At 54.8% G+C, this 21,190-nt stretch overlaps 7 protein-coding genes across 7 annotated transcripts; 4 read left to right on the top strand and 3 right to left on the bottom strand.

The window, feature by feature from the left end:
* Window positions 1-630: 630 nt before the first annotated feature.
* On the top strand, window positions 631-1,332 carry EXOSC1 (Exosome complex component CSL4; the record flags this gene model as incomplete). Its single annotated transcript, XM_037319839.1, has 2 exons — window positions 631-1,107; window positions 1,162-1,332. 2 exons carry the CDS (start codon window positions 631-633, stop codon window positions 1,330-1,332), a joined length of 648 nt encoding a protein of 215 aa, XP_037181454.1.
* Window positions 1,333-3,218: 1,886 nt separating this feature from the next.
* On the top strand, window positions 3,219-4,001 carry spo13 (Sporulation-specific protein 13; the record flags this gene model as incomplete). The annotated part of the gene is made up of 1 exon (XM_037319838.1): window positions 3,219-4,001. The coding sequence occupies one exon, from the start codon at window positions 3,219-3,221 to the stop codon at window positions 3,999-4,001; it is 783 nt and encodes a 260-aa protein (XP_037181449.1).
* A 477-nt stretch (window positions 4,002-4,478) lies between these two features.
* CGCA056_v004582 (tRNA pseudouridine synthase 4) lies at window positions 4,479-6,126 on the bottom strand (the record flags this gene model as incomplete). Its single annotated transcript, XM_037319837.1, has 2 exons — window positions 4,479-5,965; window positions 6,093-6,126. 2 exons carry the CDS (start codon window positions 6,124-6,126, stop codon window positions 4,479-4,481), a joined length of 1,521 nt encoding a protein of 506 aa, XP_037181448.1.
* Window positions 6,127-6,830: 704 nt separating this feature from the next.
* On the top strand, window positions 6,831-9,200 carry CGCA056_v004581 (uncharacterized protein; the record flags this gene model as incomplete). Its single annotated transcript, XM_037319836.1, has 4 exons — window positions 6,831-7,101; window positions 7,153-7,493; window positions 7,543-7,698; window positions 7,749-9,200. The coding sequence occupies 4 exons, from the start codon at window positions 6,831-6,833 to the stop codon at window positions 9,198-9,200; spliced, it is 2,220 nt and encodes a 739-aa protein (XP_037181451.1).
* Window positions 9,201-10,104: 904 nt separating this feature from the next.
* Window positions 10,105-12,533, bottom strand: CGCA056_v004580 (Uncharacterized protein; the record flags this gene model as incomplete). The annotated part of the gene is made up of 5 exons (XM_037319835.1): window positions 10,105-10,390; window positions 10,445-11,886; window positions 11,943-12,040; window positions 12,097-12,431; window positions 12,490-12,533. 5 exons carry the CDS (start codon window positions 12,531-12,533, stop codon window positions 10,105-10,107), a joined length of 2,205 nt encoding a protein of 734 aa, XP_037181450.1.
* A 2,483-nt stretch (window positions 12,534-15,016) lies between these two features.
* On the top strand, window positions 15,017-16,234 carry CGCA056_v004579 (UPF0676 protein; the record flags this gene model as incomplete). The annotated part of the gene is made up of 4 exons (XM_037319834.1): window positions 15,017-15,184; window positions 15,240-15,263; window positions 15,414-15,430; window positions 15,487-16,234. The coding sequence occupies 4 exons, from the start codon at window positions 15,017-15,019 to the stop codon at window positions 16,232-16,234; spliced, it is 957 nt and encodes a 318-aa protein (XP_037180531.1).
* A 133-nt stretch (window positions 16,235-16,367) lies between these two features.
* On the bottom strand, window positions 16,368-19,630 carry LIG4 (DNA ligase 4; the record flags this gene model as incomplete). The annotated part of the gene is made up of 5 exons (XM_037319833.1): window positions 16,368-18,267; window positions 18,315-18,397; window positions 18,445-18,538; window positions 18,587-19,206; window positions 19,292-19,630. The coding sequence occupies 5 exons, from the start codon at window positions 19,628-19,630 to the stop codon at window positions 16,368-16,370; spliced, it is 3,036 nt and encodes a 1,011-aa protein (XP_037180532.1).
* Between the last annotated feature and the right edge of the window lie 1,560 nt (window positions 19,631-21,190).

Raw genomic sequence — 21,190 nt, 5'->3', positions numbered from 1 at the left:
AAAAAAAAAAAAAAGGTCAAGGAATGTTGCAAATCCCCGGACTCGGCGATGCGCAATGGTAATTAGAGAGGTATGTGTTCAGGGAAAGTTTGCGACGGGACAGCCGGTAAATAAGTAAAAGTATCGTTGAGCTGCGGAATCGCACCGCTCCAATGTTTTGGTTGAGAATTGGACCCCCGTCATCCAGGACCCTGCAGATTCACCTTATTTCTGCCTTGCGCGACCGCCCGGAAGCTCGAGTTCCCAGTGGCCTGAGTATGGGTAGCTCCAGGTCGTTAGCGGACAGCTCACAGCGCAGAGCAGGTGCAGGTCGTCTAGGATTCCTCCGGATAGCGGGGCCCCGGCGCACCTCTCGTCTAAACGGCCCCCGCGGGACTATGGCGCCGCCAATAGCTCACTGAAAAATTTCGGACATTCGGATTTTTACAATCCTCAAAAGCTGCCGAACGGAGCGGATTCTCTCACCCTAGCCTTGCTCGGAAGAGAATTTTTGCAATATCAATCCACTCTTTGTCATTCGTCAGCTCATTCTGCACGCCTTGCAGACCGAGTACGAATAAGAGCTGCGGACTAAGCTGAACAAACGAACTCTTCACATACGTCATATACGACAGTCAACAACATCTGAAGATGGCCACCGATGAGATCCCCCAGACCGCCGTCCCCGGCAAAGCATTGGGTCCGACCCCCCGCTACGCTGCCGGCCCCGGAACGCACATCTACAATGGCAACGTCGTGGCCTCGCTGATGGGCAAGGTGAAGGTGACCCCTTCCGCCAAGGCCTCAACTGGGCCCGCGAAGCGCCTCACTCGCATCACGGCCCTTCCCGCAGATGAGCTGCCCACGCTTTCTGTAGTCCCTCGCCAGGCGCAGGCCAACGGCGACAAGAAGCGTGAGGTGCTTCCCGACGTTGGCAACGTGGTCCTCTGCCGTGTGGTGCGTTTGATGCCGAAGCAGGCCATCGTGACGATCCAGCAGGTCGGTGACACGGTCTTGCAGACGGAGTGGCAGGGCGTCATCCGCTCTCAAGATGTGCGGGCGACCGAGAAGGACAAGGTCAAGATCTATGAGAGCTTCAAGCCTGGCGATATCGTGCGGGCGCAGGTGGTATGTTCATGAGCCATAGGAGGATGAAGAGTTCTGACTAACCTTGTTTGACAGATTTCTCTTGGAGATCAGGCGAACTACTATCTCTCCACGGCAAGCAATGAGCTGGGCGTCATCATGGCCACCAGCGAGGCTGGCAACGATATGGTGCCGGTCAGCTGGAAAGAGTACAAGGACCCGGAGACGGGCATCGGAGAGCCGCGCAAGGTGGCCAAGCCGAATTGAGGAGGACTTCCCAACCGACCTCGCATTCGGAGCAGACCTCAGAACCACGGTGGTGTGCCGTGTCCGCCGACAGCGTCAGGCGGGACGCGCAACGCAAGCCCAAATTAGAGTTTTCCTGCTCCGCCTCGGCCGCCGACGAGGCTGACCGGTCGCCGGCTTCGCCCTCCGAACAAGGAAGAGCTCTCGTCGTGTTTCGAAACGGGAGGCTGATATGACGACATGACAGCGGGTTTGGCGGTTTCAGACTCTTGGACCGAACCCGAGGGCCGGCGCATAGCTTTAAATTTTTTATGTTCTGAAGCTGCTGCGCATGAATTTGGAGGAAGCAATGAGGGGGAGAGAGGGGGGATTGACCGCCGCGAACCACACCACGGAGGCGGCAGTCAGTGTCGTCTGGTGAGGGTTTGCATGTCACGTTCGGCAGAGTGCCCTACGTGTTCCTCGGCGACGTCGGGCACAGGCAGGCGGACGGACTGTGTAGGTGTCCAATGTGCCCAGTCCGATGTCAGAGCCATATTCATGCAAGGGGACGATCGTGGGTTATCAGCAGGAAATTCCGGGCATCAATGGGAGGAAGGGGGCCAGGGAGAAGAAGGGTTGAGGCTTGCGCCCACAGATATGATACACGACGAATGTGACCCCTTTGTGGCCTTTGACGCAATCAGTCAGTGATGATGGCAGATGACAGTCGGGGGCCAAACATTCTTGAAGCATTGTCAGCAATTAGACCAAAATTAAACAATAAGAAAAAAAAGGTCAAAGAATGAATGAAAATAGAGACAAAAAAATTCATCAAATTAAATCAAGCGTCCGACGGCCCGCAAAGAGGACAGGAAACACGCAGCAGATAGAGGCCTTGACGCAGCGTTGTCTTCTCCCTGCCATCTCGGTAGATGAGGCTGATCAAGGAGGGTGCTGGAACAGCAGTGGAGCACGGTCGTCGCCCAAATAAGGTGCTTCGCCAATCGCCGGCGCCGTTGGGCTGCTCCGCCCACGTTTTGGACGAGCCTCCCCAATTGCGACGGAAAGACGAAAGCAGGGAGGCGCAGTTGAACCCAGCCGCAGCCCATCCCGTCGCGTTGGGTTGCGTTGGTTGATAGGTTGCAGCGAGCGTATTCATAGGCCACCTCGGCCCTGTATTCGTACGGAATCCCAGCCTTTGAAGCCTAGTGTCACACGCACACGGAGAAGATGGATCCTTACAACATACCACCCACCACCTCATTAACCCGGTGGCTAAGGTGAGAGGGGACAGGGACAGGACAGGATGCACTTTGCATGGCACACCACATACGAATGGAGGGGGAGGAGGCATGTGGGCGCCGGAAGTCCAGGCAGACGAAAACGAGAGAGAATTGTGGTGAACGCTTTTTTAATTTGTTCCTCGCCTTCCTATCGTTTCTAGCTCAGACAAGCCAATATCCTTCACATTCGGCGCCAAAACATCTGTTTCTCTTGTCTCTCACAGACTTTCAGTCAAAAGGTCGAAGCGCAAACACAGGGCCGAATAAGGGACACACTACCGCAACGCTTCCAATTATACCTACCTAACTAACGACGGGACCTTTAACCTTACCTTAAACCTGCCATCGTGCGCCCACCCCTCGCATCCGCCCTACCTCCCTCCCGAACCTCTTGCTCCGCGACGTCACACCTTCCAAACTCTAGCACCCGCTAGCTTTTCCCCCTTCCTGCACAAAAACGACTCAACCACCCACCCAAAGCTTGTACGACTCGCAGCTTTTGTTGGCTCAAGCTCGGCGTCTTCCCACCTATACCTGCCAGGCCTCCTCCTCTTCCTCGTCCGCTGGTTCTCGCCTTGGCTGCACCTCTTCGCAGAGAGAAAGAGAGAGAGCCCGCCACGAACGTCCACCCGCATACCAGCCATGAGCGCAACCATGACGATGACCGCGCCTTTGCCGCCGCCGACCCTATCCCTCTCAACGGACCGCTCCGAGCAGCATTCCTGCCCGTCCTGCGGCGTCGTCATCGAGCCACCACCCGCCCTCCTCGAAGCCCAAGCCCGCATCGCAGACCTCGAAGCCCAGGTGCGCCTACTAAACCAAAAGGCCGCCGCCGCCGTCGACCGCTGGGCCGACTACGAAGACGAGCTCACCCGCCTGCGCATCGCCGCCTCCCACAACCCTCCCCCGGCCCCGCCGAGCCCGTCGCCCACCCGCACCTCGTTCCTGTCCGGCGGCGCTAACAGGCTGTCGCAGCTGCTGAGCCCGCGCGGCATGAAGAGCACACCGAACCTGCGGGCGCCGACGCCGCCCCCGCCGGGGGAGCGGGACCCCGCGACGACGGAGGACCTGCTGGAGGCGCTCACAAGGGAGCAGAAGTTGAGGGTGCAGGCCGAGGCGAGGTTGAGCACGACGAGCCAGGAGGTGGAGGAGCTGAGCGTCAGCCTGTTCGAGCAGGCGAACGAGATGGTCGCGACGGAGAGGAGGGCGAGGGCCAAGCTGGAGGAGCGGGTTGGCGTGCTCGAGAAGAGGGACCAAGATAAAAAGAGGCGGTTAGAAAGGTTGGAGGGTGCTGTTGGGCGCATCGAGAGGGTGAGGTCGTTGCTGGGAGAGATGAAGGATACCGCGGAGGCCGAGCGGCCCGCGGGCAGCCGGCTTTCTGGGGAGACAACGGGGTCGCAGTCGACAAGGTCATCACAATTATGAGATGGTCACACTTGGCGATGAGTGTACGATGCATAGCAGTGCGATATTTATGACGACATGACTAGCATATTGGGCGGCTTCATGGATACACAAGGACATTTTATGGATATCTACGGAAGTTTGGGGTCGGTAATGGAGCATGTATGGTTGGCATAATGGACAGGTTCAAAGGACTTGGAAAATGATTAGTTTGCATCACAGGTCACGTACTTGGTGTCAATTGCGATACTACTGTGCGAAAGACGAAAGGAAGGAATCGATTGGGTCGTCACAGCATATATCTAATGCGTGTATCGACGGTTAGCCAGCTGGAAAAGAGCAAGAATTGTAGCTGCCAACTCTGCCACCTGGCCCGTAATGCTTTTGAGGTCCTGCAAAATGATGCCTTATACGCCGTGCCTCTCCCATTTGCAATCAGTCGGATATAATCGTGCCCCATGCTCTGCGTCCGTAGATCCTACATCTAAGTGGGCTGGCTCAGTCTTTGATGCCCTCCCACTCTGCCTCTTCAGTTTTAGAGGGCGTCTTTGCCTTTGGAGACGCCTTCGGTGACGCCCCGGGCGATCCCTTGGGCGATCCCTTGGGTGACTTCTTGGGCTCCTCGGTCTTTGCTTCTTCAATCTTTGCTGCCTTGGCGGGCTTCTCACCCTCGTCTGAACTGGAATTTCTCCTCTTCTTGACATTTCTGTCGCTATCGTCGTTCTTCCTGTTCTCCTCCCACTTGCGCTTCTTCTGCAGCTTGTTGCGACCGTTGTTCTGCTGGCTGGCTTGGCTCTGGTTGCGCTGCTTCTCCGACTGCGGTGCGCCGTTGGGATACTTCTGCATCCAAGACGAAAGCATCTCCGACACCTTCGAGCCCCAGGCTTCCTCGCCCTTCTCCAAATCGCTGTATTCCAAGCAATTGGCGGTACGGACCTCAAAGTCGCCCTGTCTCGAACGTTCCAGCTCAGCCATGATGCCGGCAGAATCGACCTTTGCTCCCAAGTCGTGGCAGAAACTGCGCACGTAGAAGCCAGAGGTGACAGTCATGCGAATCTTGGCAGCTGGCGGTCCCTTATCAGTCCACGGGAAGGGTTCGTCCTCAGACGGGGGAGGAGGGATGAGGTTGGAACCCTTGCCAGGGGGCAATTGTCCGAGTGCACCAGACATGAGGGCGTTGTTCTTGGGTGGGCGCTGCTTCTTGGGGGGCTTGTCGCGGATGAGATCGTCCTGCCGCTCCTCAAACTTCTTCTTAAAAGATTCGTGCTCCGAGATGGCCTTTTCCTCTTCCTTCTCCTCGGCTGGGGACAGCTTCCTGCCGCCATTGGCGTCTTGCTGCTTCTTGACCCGCCAGACCTGCTCGGCCAGGTTCTTCTCCGCAGTCTCTGCTTCCTCCGTAGGCCATCTAAAGTTGTGCGAACCAGGCTCGTACCACTCGACCATCTCGAGATCAGTGACCTCGACTTCACGACCGGCAATTTCCCTCGGGATGGCCTTCCCCTCGCGGGCGTACTCGTACAGTGGCTTGCCTTCCATCTTGAGAGCAGAGTACAGCGGCGGAATCTGCTCGAACTTGCCCCTGAAGCTGTCCAGCGCCTTCTCGACCTGCTCCTTCGTGATGTGATCGTAGGGTCGTCTGCTCAATATCCTACCTACGCGGTCATAGGTGTCCGTACTAGTGCCAAAAACCACTACGGTCTCGTACGTCTTGGTGCAATCGAGGAAGGAGCCGAGCGACTTGGTTCCCGAACCGACGCCCAGAATGAGCACACCGGTGGCCATCGGATCGAGAGTTCCGCCGTGTCCCATCTTCACGCGAGTGTCCTTCTTGACCTGTCGGCGACGCTTCCATTCTTGTCGGGGCTCGGCGTTCTTAGCGGCGAGGTCCCTGTCAATCAACGGCTTGAACATGGCCGAGGGGTTGAATGCGGACTGAGCATCTCGAATAACTTGCGCAGAGCTCATGCCGTACGGCTTGTTGATGGCTGGTCGCAGAGTCTGTGGTCAGCGAAGGGCGCTCCATTTGCGCAAAACATTGCGCAGCGAGAAAAAAAAGCATTGGAAGCCAAAACATTCGATTGGAATGCAGGGAAAAGTAGGAGCAAAGCTTACCGAAGACGCCTTCGAAAACGGTGTCTTTCGCCATCTTCCAAAGACGAGACGCAGTTCGCATTCGCCTCGGTTTGTAGATAAGTGTTTTGTTCGAGCAAGAGGGAAGGGAAAAAAAGAAGAGGAAGGGTCGAGGCTAGTGGGGGAAATAGGTGCTCTTTCTTTAGCTTTTGCGATGCGGTCTGCGGTTCACTGCATGCAGTTGTGCCAAATTTTTTTGGAAGGGATTCCAGCGTGTGTTATCAGCTTATCGATTGGCTGGCAGCCGTTCAAGCCCCTGTCTTTGGGGCCGCAAACCAGCAAGTCCCTTGCTGGCGCATCGAATGCCTCTACGTACCCGGCGCGCCCTCTTTCCAGCTCTAGTGGGGGAGCAACAGCGGCTTCAAGTGCCCCGCACTGGTACCGCAGTAAGGTACACTGTACTGTCCGGTTACGTTAGCGCAAAGCAAAGGGCCGGTGGTTCGAGGGCCACCAACACAACTGTTGCCGTGCGCGCGCCTCTGTTCTGTTTAATGGAATTCATCGCGTTCGCGCGTGCGCCTTTCTCGATACCACCCTTACGCATCCACCAACGTCGGCGCAAGTCATCGCTCCGCAACGCTTCTTTGACAATTCTCCCACGACCTTGTCCACCAAACCTGCCTCGACAACGCCTGCCTTCCAGTACTGATCTCTTCCCCGTTCCCAATGCTGGCCACCCATACCGATCCCACGCATTCGATCGCAGTCTAGGCCGCCAACATGGTCGGACGACGTAGGAGGACGTCCGACTCCACCACGGCAACCGTCGACCCCGATGACAACGTTTACACCGATGAGCTAAACGTACTCAAGAAGTTCGATCCGCGCCTGGAAGCCGACGATGCTACATCTACGATACAGACATTCATCCTTGAAGATGCCACCATCCACGACAAGCACGGCCATCCTGCTGAACTTTTCACAGTCAGGACGAAAGGGCCTTTCACAATTCGCGGCCGTTTGAAAATAGACCAAGAACAAAGCTCCAGAGGTCAGTCACGCATACACCCAGTGTCCAAAATCATGAACTAACTCAGCGTAGCCAAAAATCCAGCCATGAGAACCGCCCTGATCGAATCCAAGAATATTCGGAGGTACGCTATAGGCGCTTTCGACTCAGAGAATTCCGTCAGATATGGTGCGTGGGCAGGTGGGGGGACCGGCTGGTTTGAGATAAGACCTCCATCGGCCGAATACAAGCCAACACATGATCGAATGATCGAGGGTGTTGCCATTTACTACACCATTATGACGGCAATCGAGGAGCATGCGGATGCCGTCGAGGAGTACGAAACCCAAACCAAGCCTGGCAAGAAAGGGTCCAAAAAGGAGGGAAGAAAATCACCACCGAAAGCACTTACCATACAAAGCTTGCTTCTAAAGGTTAGTGATTGCCGACCGAAGCACTATTGTGCCCGCTAATGTGCTCCAGTATGCGGTGGCTATGGGCGACGGCGCGACCCTTGATGAGGTTGAGGCGCGTTGCGACAACCACGCACCATTCTTAATCTCGCATTTCTATGAAGACCGCGCAGCGTTCGATTGGGAACCCACAATATTCTTCAAGTGGCTTGTTGAGCGCCACCCCGTGAGCAACAATCTTCGCCACACAGAAGAAGCTTGAGCTAATGGTGATAGGACATCCATTTAGAGGTGCAGAAGGCTCGGAAGATGAAGCCACAAGGACAACCCACCATCGAAGAAGTTCCAGAAGAGATGGACATTGTTGCCCCAGCGGACACAACAGACGAACCCCCTGCGCAGAAGGCTATTTCGAAGCGCAGACAGCGGGACACTCCACAGGACACCGGCCTTAACAATGATGACGTTGAAGCTCACAACTCTGGCGCATCTGGCTCTCGGCGAAGCATCAGGTCGAGGTCGAGAGCCAAGACGAAGACACAATCGCGGAGTCCGCCTCCAGTGGTCATCGCGGCAGCGCCTTCACCGTCTCCTGAGCCGATGGATGTGGACGCTGCGCTGCAAAACATGTCTGTCTCGGAACCTTCGCAGAACCAGGAAGCCAGCGAACGCTCAAATGTTGATTTGATTTTGGAGGGACTTGAGGAGCTTCGTCCAGAGCTGGAACCCCTCAGCAAGAATTCTTTCCCCAAGGTTTCATCGAAGCTGTACTACAAGTACAGCATCAAGCACTATCTCGGTTCAGCAGAGATACTGAAATATTACGCCAGGGAACTGGTGGAGCGTCTGGACCAAAGCGTATGGGGAGATTCCAAGTTTTGGGACACGCTGCAAGAAAACGCTCATGGACCTCGCATCACGCTTGAGCACGTTACTATGGAAAACATCCCAGGCAGCCTGATCCGGCGAAAAGCCAAGACTACAAACACAAAGCCTGAGACGAATGGAGCTGGTAGCTCAGCGGCATTTGCAACGCCCCCGCCGAAGCGTGCCGGACGTCCCGCAGGCAAGATGTCGGCTTTACGTCTGGTCGGCAGTAAGGGAAGTAAACGACGCTTCGATTCGACGGAAGACACCCCCGACACAGTTTCCCGAGGGTCCAAAGCGGTAAAGACATCGCACACCTATGACTCAGAGGAGAACAGCATGGAAGCCGCCAGCAGCTCTGGCGATAGCGACAATGAGTCTGAGGCTGACACCGCTGATTCTCCCGCCGCGTTGAAGGTGGTTGTCCGGGCGGAGATTCTCCCTACAACTGATGCCAAGGGGCCCAATGGCACCTGGGTTTGCGACGAAGAAGATTGCGGATTCGTTGTTCGTAACCCTGATCAGGACGAGGGCCGGGAAAGAATTCAAGACCACATCCAGGAGGCGCACTACAAGGACGAGAACCGGGACGCGCGCATCGACTTGGCAGTGACCGAGGGTGTTAAGAACCACCTTCCTATTGAGTATGGCACCCATTCTCCTTCCTCACACTTCAGACAACTCTGCCTTTCTGACGAGGTCTCCCCTTTCTGGGACACCGGTCCAAGTGGACCCTTAACTAGCAGGGAAGCATCCCCGTCTGAGTCCGTCACTGTTGCGGGATCTTCAGACGAAGACGACATTCTCCCCGGCACCCTCGAATCAATTTCTTTCGCCCTTTCCAGCTACATTTCAAGATGAATCATTCTAACACTTGCTCTACTACAGCCACTTGCTCGAAAAGATCCGCCAGATGGGACAGAAGGTTATGGACGATGAAGAGCTGTCGGTCGATCGGGTCTCCGTGCCTCAGCCGATCAAGAGACGATTGATATCCTAGCTTCAGGTAAGGGGCAGACACGGGGAGACTTGGGAGTACAGTGTGTCCGTTTGGGGAAGGAAGGGAGAAGGGGAGAGGCAAAGATACCACCAACATGCATGAATTTGGCGTTTGGGCCGTTGCTGGATTATTTGGGCTGCACGTCGCCCGGAGTTTCAGGGGGGATAAGGTCTTGGATCACAATCACGACATACTATTCAAGGCGATCGAGCTCTGCAAGACCAACATGAGGTTACGGAAGGGTAGTTGACTTGGAAAATAGTTGCGCCGAAGACACGCATTTGTTCATACCCACCCCCCTCTCCGTAGCATTGTCTTTCGTGATACCACAGCCCGCCCAATAGGACGAGTTAGTGATTAAGTTTGTTCACAGGTCGAACAACCTCTGGTCTAAGTCCTGTCGGTTTCAAACTGACGACGCTATCAAGCGTTGCTGATCAGTGAATATGTAGTGAACATCTACAGTAGCCGTGCTAGGTAAGTCTGCCTCTATTCATCCACTCAATACAGAACAGCGAACCTACAACTTTATCTAACTTTGTAGTACTGCAAACATCATCTCTGCGGGTCGCAGCCCAGAGCAACGCCGCGGGCTATGGTCGCCTCGGGCTATGAATGACCAAATGCTTCATATCCTGCCCAAGACACACGCCGTTCCGACAGCGGTAGCTAAGCATACTTCATGCTGTCCAGATCTCCGTCTGCCTTTTTGTTTTGTATTTTTATTCTCCAACGCCGCGCTGCAAGGCCTAGGAAATTTCGGCCCTAGAATCGCTTTTGATCCAGGTATTTGCTTGCTGTTGACCACACCGCCTTGTCTGCGGCCGAAACCTCCTTATTCAGCGTCTGCACACCCTTGTGGATTGCATCGAAGAAAGCGTAGGCTAGCTGAATATCCTCCTTGAAGTCAGTAGCATAAGGGAAGAACTTTCCGGGGAAAGCGTCAATAGTAGCTTGTCGCTGTTGCAGCGTTTCACCGGCGGGAACCTCGTCCATCAGCGTCTTGACCGCAATACCTAGAGCAATGTCTGGGCTGTGCAGGAAAGGCAACCTGCATATCTTCTCGTTAATCGTTGCGGTCAAATTTTGGGTTAGGTATCCTTACGTGTTGTTAATGTCCAAGTAATCATCCCTATCTCTCTCAGACTGCGCGTAAAGGAACATGGATGCCACGATCGCCTCCACCAGGTCGCGGTCAGCCTCGCGCACTGCGGTGGACAGGGATCGGAACAACAAGAGATTCTTGTTGAGGGGACCCGTGTATCCATTTGCCTCGTGTCGAAGCTTGAGTAGCGAGGAGCATCGGCTGAGGAGAATGATACTGGCTTTATCATCCTCACTGCCAGCGCTGGGAGCGCCATTGAGCTCCTCATGTTTGTGTCGGGAGTTGAGGACGTCAAACCTGATGAGCTCAAAAGCGGTCAAGATTGCCTCAAAGATGTTAAGACCTTCAGGAAGTTCAATGTTCTTCAGTGAATCCTTCATGGCCCAAATCGCACTAGCAACAGCATTACCCCAGTTGGTAAGCATGTGAGAATCGTCAACGTAGCCACGGAGATGTAGGAATCGCCAAATGACAACGGCTTTGATATTCTGAGACGAATCGATACCACCAATGCGCTTCTTGTCCTTTGGGAAGGTGGCCGTAACGAAATCAGTGAACAGCAGTGCTCCGAATTCGTATGCGATTGAGCCAGGGGGGTCCTCCAGGCCCTCGACCATCTTGAAAGAGCTCTCCTTCACATCCCATGTGGCGGCACGCAGAGATGGCGACGGTTGAAGGGATTTGTTGATCTTGTAGTTGAACGCATCGTCGAACCACACTTTGAGGTAGATTGGGTTGTGCTGCAAACCACGATGCAGTCTAGGGATGAGAAGTGCGATACTCTGCTCCTTGAGGGGAACGAGCTGGTTTGTAATCAGCTTTTTGTACTGCTCCGAGGACACGCCGTCGAGAGTTGGTGTCACAACGATTTGGCTGTGTGTTATGTAGTTGAGAACGCGAGCACCAATCAATCCCGTGTTGAGGTAGTGGAAGAGCTCTCCAGGAAGCTGTAGGCCGAGATATTCGTGATTATCGCTCGTAATATGATCATAATCATTCACCTTGACCTCGCCGCTCTCTGCGATGTAGATGTAGTGGTTGATGGCCATCTTGGCCTGCCTGTACTTGTCCAACCACTTCGGGTCTTTTGACTTGAGAACATCCCCGTATGAGCTGCAAGCGGACTGCACTGACTTCTCCGACGCTCTGAGGAGGTTAACCGCATCTTGAATGGTGAATGGCTGACGCGGGTTAAGAGATGCGTCCTGAAGAGGAGGGAAGGGGGGCAGGAAAGAGGTGCCAGTCATCAACAGCGCATCAACTAGCATGCTTTCGCTGACGTTGAGTGATTTCAGCAGTAGTTTCTTGGAGAGTGAGGTGACGCTCTTCGCTTCCCAGTCTATTGTGCGGATGATGGTGTCCCTGATGGGGTACAGGAGTAGCTCTTGGGAGCCCATGATGGCAGCGCATTGATCGGAGTCAATCACGTCGAAATAGGCGAGCTATCGTTTTCTGTCAGTACTGCCCACTTGGAGGCTTTGCTAGACCATCGACTGACCTGGGCAGAGGCATTGTATGGAGGCACGAGAAAGTGAAGGTTGTTGTCCTTCAAGATCGACTGGAGCAAGGGGTACAGGTTTTGAATGCGGAAGGCACCTAAGCCAAGTCGTGTCAGTATAATAGCTACCGTCCGCATCGTCCGTGTTCCGTACCGTAGTTCGCACCAAAAGCCTCGACGGCCTTCGTGGCTTCACCGGAAAAGTATAGAGTCCAGGCCTCGTTCGTTTTCTGGTTTGCAAGCTTTCCCCGCTGCACCGCAACTTCTTCTTGGCCAGTCACAGACTGGCCGTCGAAGATGAAGAACGGGATGATCTTGTGCGCTTTCCATTGCTCAATGTCGGCTCGGAGGTGGAACTCGATGCCGGTCATGCCACCCAGCGCGGGCAGAAGTGGCTCGTGGAAATGGGGACTCTCGAGGAAAAGCTGGAGGTAGTACGTCGCATCAATGGCTATCGCACAGTCCTCGAGCTCGGAGACATCGTGGGACCTGGGTCATGAGAAATTTAGTTGGCAGGATCCCAACTTCGGGGGCGGGTTGAACTTACATCGCATGGCCATTGGTCCAGGCGTCCTCCACAAGGCCTTTCATTCTGGGTCAGTAATATCCAAGAAACAGCTCGTGAAATATGAAGTCGGGACGCCGAGTTGCAAGGGCAGGGTTGAGGAGCGGGAGTGTCCGGTTGCCGTCGATCGCAGTTTGAGGCCAGGTGGTGTGTGGTGTAACATAGACGAGACGAGCTCGAAGTGCAAGCTTTCGAGATCCTGGTGACGACGAGTAGCCACAGAGCTCCCTTCCTCGTTGGGCGACCGAACTTTGATTCTCGTAGGATGCCCACTCTGGCGGGAAACCGTTTGCTTCTGGGCGCGAGACGGGTCGAGGCGGGTATGACGCAGGTAGCCTTCAAGGCATGTGACGAGAAGACGAGGCTCCGGACAGGGCACAAAATGCAGCAGAGGGCGCGCGCATGGAGGGAACGAAGTTGTTCAAGTGCAGAAGAAAATGGCGGACTCACTAGGCATGTTGTCGGACCTTGCGCGACCACGAGGAAGCTCGTCGAGCTCGAGTTGACAACGAACCGTTTGGGGGTGAGGGACGGGGGGTGGAGCTTTGGGTCGCGAGATCTCTCAGGAGAGGCAAGGAGGTCGGACAGGGTCTGCCGGAAGTTCAAATGACTTCTGAAGGAATGACTGAGCTTGTCATGAAAAAAAGGAAGGCCACAGGAAGGCCAATGACACTGACAAGCGTGTCTCGAACGAAGAGGGGAGCTTTGGAAAAGGCGCTGGCGAGGGGCGGTAGGTAAATTGGGAGAGTTTGGGGTTCAAGGACGCATGGTAGCGTCCAGGACCTTAGGTAAGACCAGTAGGTGCGAGGTACGGTACCGCTGTACAGACACGGGCAGGGCCCAGGGTGAGCGGGTTGGCAGATGGAACCCTTGGGTTTCGGGGTGCTAGCAACAGTACCTAGGGTTAGCGCCTGCCTTGAGTTACAGGTTGCAGTGCCGCCGCAGGTGCTGTCGGGTGGGGTTGACTTTTGTGGCGGTGTCCTCCATTGTGGCTTGCCGCGCAGGCGTCTGCACCTTACCTGTCTATCTGCCGACAAGTGAGTGACAACTCATCGTCGCAGTTGCTTCACACATCTTAAGCAGGCAGAAAGAATTCCTTCAGGCCTTTACTTCTTTCATGAACACTCCCTTATCTCGCTCTACCAACCAGAGCTTGTCTTGCGCTGTCCATCTAGCTCCAGAGAAAGACACCTCTTCGACAGCTTGGAGACCCTAGAAGCATAAACACACAAAAGACAGGCATCCGAGACCGCGTTTCGGTCCCATTTTCCAATAGCAACAGGCGCCACTCCGTGTTCCAGCCACTCGAAGCTTCTTTCCATTGAAGCGACCTTGCAGCGGCTCCGTCCCCGCCTGTCCCGATCCCCGCTCTTGTCGGATGCATTCGCGCGTCTTTGCAGTCAGGGATGTGGGATGCAACCTCCTTCTTGAGCGCGTCCTTCCAACCCTTGCAGATGGATGCCGCAGATATTCTGTACTTGGTATTTGGTCTGACGACTTCTAACTCTGTGAGGTACTGGCATCGAGTGATATCAAGATAGTAACGTGAGCTAACTGAAGGGGTCCTTGACTTCCCTAGACCCATTTCGACTTGCTACCAAGGGCAGTTGGACTTTTTCACTGCCAACTCGCCCAACTACTCGATCAGTGACTGCCTGTGTCGCTGACAGCACACATTGACACTGGTATTCTATGGGTCAGTAGCTAGCATTTCCATTCATAACATGTCCTCGGTGTAGACCTTACGGAAGTAGCCTGTGGCATGTCAACGGACCAGAATTTGGCCCATGCCAAGGTCAATTGCTCGCAGCTCAAGCTTTGTGCTACCAACCTGCTGCATCCCAGCAACCCGCCATTCAGTTGATTGCCGGCTCAGGGTTCAGCTTGGAACAAGAGCAGCCCAGTGAGTAGGCCGACAAGAAGCCAAGACAACTCTGCCTCAATTGTCATCTGCATCACTGGAAATACATTGTATCATGACTAACCTCGTCGCAACAGCTCGAGCTGCGATTTCTGGCTTTTCGCCTGGTCTGATTGGACAGCCATCCCAATAGAGACAGCTACTGTCATATTGAGTTTGCTTAACCTCCCACGCCTCCTTATCTGAATAATACTTCTTCACGTTTCACCCCGCACATCGAATATGCAGCACATCTTGATCTTGTGCCTCGTCACGTCCAAAGGCAACCAGCCGCTCAGAGGAGTACGGCGGTAACACTCTAGCTCACGAGATTCTGGCTGCCTCTCGAAACAGACCCATTCTCATGTCCGCTATCAAAAGCTGCGTAATAGACATTACACAAGTCGCCCGGCCCCGTCTCAAGCGGTCCTATCCGCCCCTCCACACTCATCATCCCACCCTTATCGCTTATCGCATCCCACTTCGCGCGAGTTCGGGTGAACCTCGCCCCTCCAAGTGCGCCGCTCGCTCACTTTCATAATTCGCCTTGTTCTTCTCTCTCATCTCTCCTCTTGTGAAGGCGAATAAGCCAAAGAAAAAGCAGCAGATATGGCCCCCAACGCGAACATCCCCATCATCGACATCGCCGCGCCTGGCGTCGACAGGGCCGCCATCGCGCGGCAGCTTGTCGATGCCGCGGTTGAGCACGGCTTCATTTACATCCGCAATACCGGCAAGTACATCAACCTCGGCGACATCGATGCTGCCTTTGACTTGGTAAGAAATCGTAAACCGCCTTGAATTCATTGCTTGACTGACATGCCCAAAATAGTCGAAGAAGCTCTTCAAGGCTCCCGTAGAAGAAAAGGCTGCCTGCACCATTCAGCAGAACAACCGTGGTTGGTCTGGGATGCACTCTGAGACCTTGGACCCTAAGAACCAAAGGGCAAGTAGATTAAACCCGGCCCAGACATTTTCGTAAAACTAGTACTAACACTTGCCACAGGTCGGAGACTACAAGGAGTGCGTTTCCCCATCGCTTCATCGATATGCACCCGAAGACGACTAACATGACTTAGAGCCTTTAACTTTGGCGAATTCAAAGACTCCAAAGCCCAGCAACCCCTGCCCCCAACAATCCAGCCCGATGAGCCCTTCCTGAACTCCTTCAGAGACCAGTGCCACGCCCTCTGCCTCGAGCTCCTCAATCTCCTCGGCATCGGCCTCGAAGTCGACCCGCCAACCTTCTTCTCCGCCGCCCACCTCCGCGAAAAGGGCGACTCGGGCACCATCCTCCGCATGCTCTACTACCCGCCCTCCTCCGCGACCTCCTCCTCCCCTGACGACGTCCGCGCCGGCGCCCACTCGGACTACGGCTCCCTGACCCTGCTATTCCGCCTGCGCGGCCAGGCCGGCCTCGAGATCCTGACCCGCGAGAACACGTGGGCCCCTGTGCCCGTGACGCCGCCCGGGACCGAGGCCGACGCGCTCCCGCCCATCCTGATCAACATCGGCGACCTGCTGTCGTACTGGACCAACGGCATGTTCCGCAGCACGGTGCACAGGGTCGTCTTCGGCGGCGAGGGCGCGCCCGGCGAGACGGACACGGGGCCGAGGTACTCGATGGCCTTCTTCTGCCACCCCGTCGGATCCGTCACCCTGGACCCGGTGCCGAGCGAGAGGGTGAAGCAGTTCGTCGCGCCGGAGGGCACGCCGCACGCGAACCCGTACGCGGAGAGGAAGGTCATGACTGCTGATGAGCATCTGTTCATGAGGCTGAGGGAGAGCTACAAGGGCCTGTATAAAGAGGAGGAGACAAAAGCATAGACCAAGCCATGGGAGCTTGATCAAGAGATTTTTGCAAAACGTCGTGTCTCATTATGTACGATGCGTGATGTATGCCGTGACTACTCATGTACTCATACAGAAAAACAAATCCTCCGCTATGCTAGATTAAGGCCTAGACCAGTCCGACGAACCACTTGCGCTTCGGGTCAGGAGGTTGATCAGACAGCGCCTTTGATCCCCTGAGCACTCTCTCCAATGCAGTAACATCCTCCAATAAGCGCCAATCGTACACCTCAACCCACTCGCGCTTCCCGCTGGGAAAGTATTGCGGGCTGTCCTCCGCCCGTTTCATGAATTCTCTGGTGGCTTCCTTGCGATTATGCTCGACGAAGCAGATCTTGCGGGTGCGGTTCTTCTTTGACTGTGAGCACGCCGGGATGCTGCTCCAATGGTTGAGATCTGCGGTCCATTCGTGGATGCCGTGGGACGGAAGCAGGTTTTCGGCGACCCACGGTTGGTGGGCGATACAGGGAGAGAGGAGGGCGATGCGCTTTTCTGCGAGGAGACAGTGGCTGCCTGCATATTCGCATGCCGTGGTGGTAGGAGACGGCTGGGGCGGAGGCGGCATTTCGGTTCGTTCGTTCGAGCTATGTGCCTGAGGGGCTGCATTCTCTGCGGCTGGGGCTTGGGCACCGCCAGACGAAGGCGGCGTCGGGTTCGGAGGCATCGCAGCTGCTTCAACGGGCTTTGGGAATGCCGCCTGTTGAGAAGCCCGAGGTGAGGGAGCGGTTCGGTTGGCGCTCACTTCTCCGAGTGGCAGGCGACTTTGCTGAAGAGCAGGTTTTTGCTTGGCCAAGCAAGGGTCTGAACAAACCCTCGATCGCTTGTTCTCGCGGGCAACAGAATGATGGTTTTCTTGCGCCCGCTTATTGGCTTTGGACGACGTCTCGGCAGTAACGATGTGGGCAGCTGGCTTGGTAGTCTTGCCTGCAATGCTTTCAGGAGCAGAAGACGTCGGTGGAGTGACGACAGCAGGCTCTGCCACCTCCAGCAAGGCTGGGAGGGATCGGCGATTGATCAGTGGACTTTCCGCGCGAGGAGCTGGCGAAGTTGATGGTCGAACGGAGGACGTGCGGGAAGTTGCCATGAGAGAGGTAGTCGTCGACTGGCTGATAGCGTCGACAGGAATGCCGCGTGGGTCTGCGCCTTCCAGCGTAGCGATCCAGCCAAGCATCTCCTGGCTGTCCTCCATTGGTGGTGTGGTTGTAGCGTCCTCAGCTACCTTCTGTAGCTCCGAAAAAGAGATGGTGTCGATGAAGGATCTGTCAAAGTGAACCTTGGATACCTGGGGAAACCTTGGCTGCCAGAAGCCAGTGTTTCCCTCCTTATCAAACGAGAAACAACGGACGTCGAACACTAAAGGCTCCGTGAAGACCACACTTGGCATCTTTTGTTGCGCAATGCCTGGAGCAATATCCAAGATCAGCGCATCATTGTCGTCAAAGGCCACAGGCATAGGCCTGCCATAGGTCACCACCGTCTTGAGCATGGTCTCGTCCAGCTCTACCTGGTGAACCACTGTGAATCTTGGTCTGGCCTGAAACCTCTGAACATCTTCTTTGTTGTCGAGACAACCAAGGTAGAAGTGTGTCCACTTGAGATTCGGGATGCTGTAGCATTTGGCTTTGTCCGGGTCGTAACGAGCTGCCACCACAGCAAAGTCGCCCACATCACCAAAGCTGCCAATGTACTCCTTCTTTAGCTTGATGGGGCAACCGGAAAATGGGCGACGATTTTCACTGAAGTCGAAGTAGGGGTCGTCGGGCTTCAAGACCAAGCCTTCATCTCGTGCTGTTATCGACTTGGCGAATGCCTTTCTCAAGTGGGATGCAGCCATGGGCTGGCTGAAGGAAATAACTTGGCGTTCTACCAGCTCAGCGAATCCCTCTCGGCAGGTGACCAAATCAGTCAGACGCTTGAACCGCTCGCTGTGCCGGACTCCAAGCAGTGATTCTCCGTCAACAAGAAGGACGTCGTAGTAGACGATCATCAAGTGCTCGTAGTGATGTCGTCTATGCCAGTCAGACTACAAGTTCTGTCTGGGAAGTGGAGTACTTACTGTGAGTCGGCCTCTGTGTGCAGAAAGCTCCCAGACCGAGACACATATTTTCGTATCTTATGAAATGGAAGAATCTTTTGTTCCTATGCAATGTAAGTAGGTGTAGATTTGACGGATAATATATGCATACTTTATCACTGTAGACGACTAGCTCGCCCTCTAGAATGCATCCCTTTGAAAACTTGCAGTCGAGCTTTCCGATGTTGAGGGAATCGCGAATTGCCCTATTGCCATTAGCCCACGTAAACGCGGCGAGGAGATCATCAACGTACCCATGCAATGCTGCGCGATCTGATGTGCTGTCTTTGCCGCTCTTGGAAAAGATCTGAATACACTTGTATCCCTTGCTCAGATCTATGTGGATCTGGCAATATTCCCCATCAACCTTCTTTTCACAACTCATCTGACCATGGCCGATTTTCATGCAGTGTTTGATGCTGCGTCCCTTGAGCCACGACTGTCTCCCCACCTTGACACCCAGAACAGGCGTCAGATGCTTCAACAAATTCTCGCGTCTTTTTCGTCCTGTCTCGTCGCGGAGATAAGGGTCGTTCCTCAACTTTTGACGAAGAGACAGAGCCGCGGAGAAGTCATCTTGGACTCTTAGAATCATAGGGAGCAACGGATCGTAGCTGTAATAGACGTGTCTGGGGTCGAATACGACAGGCTGGTAGTTTTTGAGGATGAGACGAGTCAGCCACTTGGCTTCCCTGGCGTTCAGGCGAAGGTACAAGCTGGAAAGAAGCTCATCTCGGTCGCGCGCGCTGCTCGGTCGGAGCTGCGATGCCTGAACTGCAGGAGAACTGAATCTGCACCTGGCGGCGAGGCTATTGAGAGTTGTGTCGATCTCCTCAACAGTAATAGGATTCGCAGCGTTGTAGCATGGGCTCGGCTGTGTGGATGTTAGAATGGACAGGTTCTCAGACACACGCATCATCCAAAGCCGGGTAGCTCAATAGGGACATCCGATAACATACTGTTTCTTTGAAAATGTTCTCGATACAATCAGCCAGATCCAGCCCTAGGCCGGGCTCTTTGAACCGCTTCATGTCTTTCACACGCGACTGGCCGAGGATCAGCACCCGTCCGACGATGCCACATAGCGTGTCGGCCTGAATGCCGTATACACGATCAGTACGCTTCTCCGGTAGGAGCGTAGAAAATAGAGCGGAGGCACTGTTTCCTGAGTCGTCGATCCGATGGCGGTGTTGCTTGAACCAGTTGGTCACGCGTTCGTTGACCTTGGTAGGATCGGAATTGCATTGTCTATGAGCCTGTTCTAAAAGGTCGCAAATAAGAAGGAAAGGAAACGGCATCGTGACAGGTTGACCATTGTAAAGATGAACCGCTTTAACGCAGACGAGGTCTGATGAGAAGAAGACCTTGGTGTGAGAAAATTAACCACCAGCCAACTCACGTTATAAGAGTAGGCAACCACGGCGAGCTTTCCCCGGTGACAGCCCGCGAGAGTGAAGCTGATTGCCTCAGGTGAATGATCGAATGGCGATTTCCGGTTTGGGTGGCCGCTTCCAGCTTAGGTCAGATGCTGTGCCTCGTGAGAGCTTCATGCACTGTCTGTCGGATGAAGAAGTCGCGTCCGTCACGCGTCTCGGTGGTACGCGCCGTAAGTACCGTTGGGTCCAGTGGAGGGCCTCCACCGGCCGGGCTCGATTTCAATTGCAATCGCAATTGCAGGTGCTCTGTGTGGTGCGACTGTGCATCCGATCGTCCGCTGGATTAATGCGTGCACAAAAAGCTATGCACAGCTTCAGCCAGAGCAGGTGCGGCAGACGTTCTGGAATGGGCAGAAACCAGAAGCAGCGCGTGAGATGGGAAGAATGTCGCAGCCATGACAGGCAATCATGTGGGGCCCGATGGGATTTGGGGAAACAGACTGCAACTCTGATTGGACACTAATTTCTGGGAAATTGTGAAATTGGGGGCTCTCCACGCAGGCCACGGGTCATCCCAGCTGTTTCCTGCGTACCCTTGCGGGCCCTGGATTCGCGACCAGGCAGTGCTGGCCAAGCTAGCATCTTAGTTGGCGCTGCTAAGAACTGGTGAAGAAGCTAAGGTACTAACGACTGCTAGCAAACTGTCAGCAAACCCTCCAGACTGTGCGCCTACGTACGACTCGGAAGGAGAAAAAAAAAAAGTGCCTCGGGCCATTTTACCAAGACTTCCCCGTCCGGCACCATCATGGCGCCGTCAGGACCGGCTGCACGTCGCACGCCTGTTGCCGGGGCGCCCATCGGTTCCTGACTGTTTCTGACTGTTTCTGACTCCTTGCAGCAGGAGCCGCAGTTTCTTACAGGCTGCCCACGGACAATGGTTGCACGCTGCAGCAAGCCCCTGAGCAACGTCCAACTCTCTTAGCCCGGCGGATCGGCGCCGATGCAAACGCACGACTTGAATCTGGTGGTCATGGACTTGGTCTTTATGACTCTCGAGTCTCGACTTCCATTGAGGGTGTGGGCCACCGGTTTCCGTGGACAATGGTTCGTTCGTTTCGTCTTGTTGATCGGAGAAGGCGGACGCCAAAACAACAGGAAACATGTGCCAATGAGATCTGGGCTGGATTTTGACAACAAGCCGCCATGGCCAGGTAGCCTGCCATTGCCCATGACTGGTGTCTCATGCAGCTTCAAGCTGTGAAAACAAAAAGAGGGGGGTGGTGTTCGTCCAGCAGGGTCTATGGATGTAAATAATGCGAGTGCAATAGGCAAAAAGCAATGCGAATCGCACTGCCAAACCACCAGATGTCCGTCATCAACAGCCCAGGTCAGACCACATGCTCCGGTTCCCATCCCAACAACCAGGCCCGTAGCCAACAAAAAAGAGTCAAATGACTGACTAGCTGCTGCACGTCTTCTGCG

The sequence above is a fragment of the Colletotrichum aenigma genome (genome assembly GCF_013390185.1).
Source record: "Colletotrichum aenigma strain Cg56 chromosome Unknown KSG_Cg56_contig03, whole genome shotgun sequence".
Classification (NCBI taxonomy): domain Eukaryota; kingdom Fungi; phylum Ascomycota; class Sordariomycetes; order Glomerellales; family Glomerellaceae; genus Colletotrichum; species Colletotrichum aenigma.
Note: the sequence above shows the minus strand (reverse complement) of the source record. Positions and strands in the feature narration are given on the sequence as shown.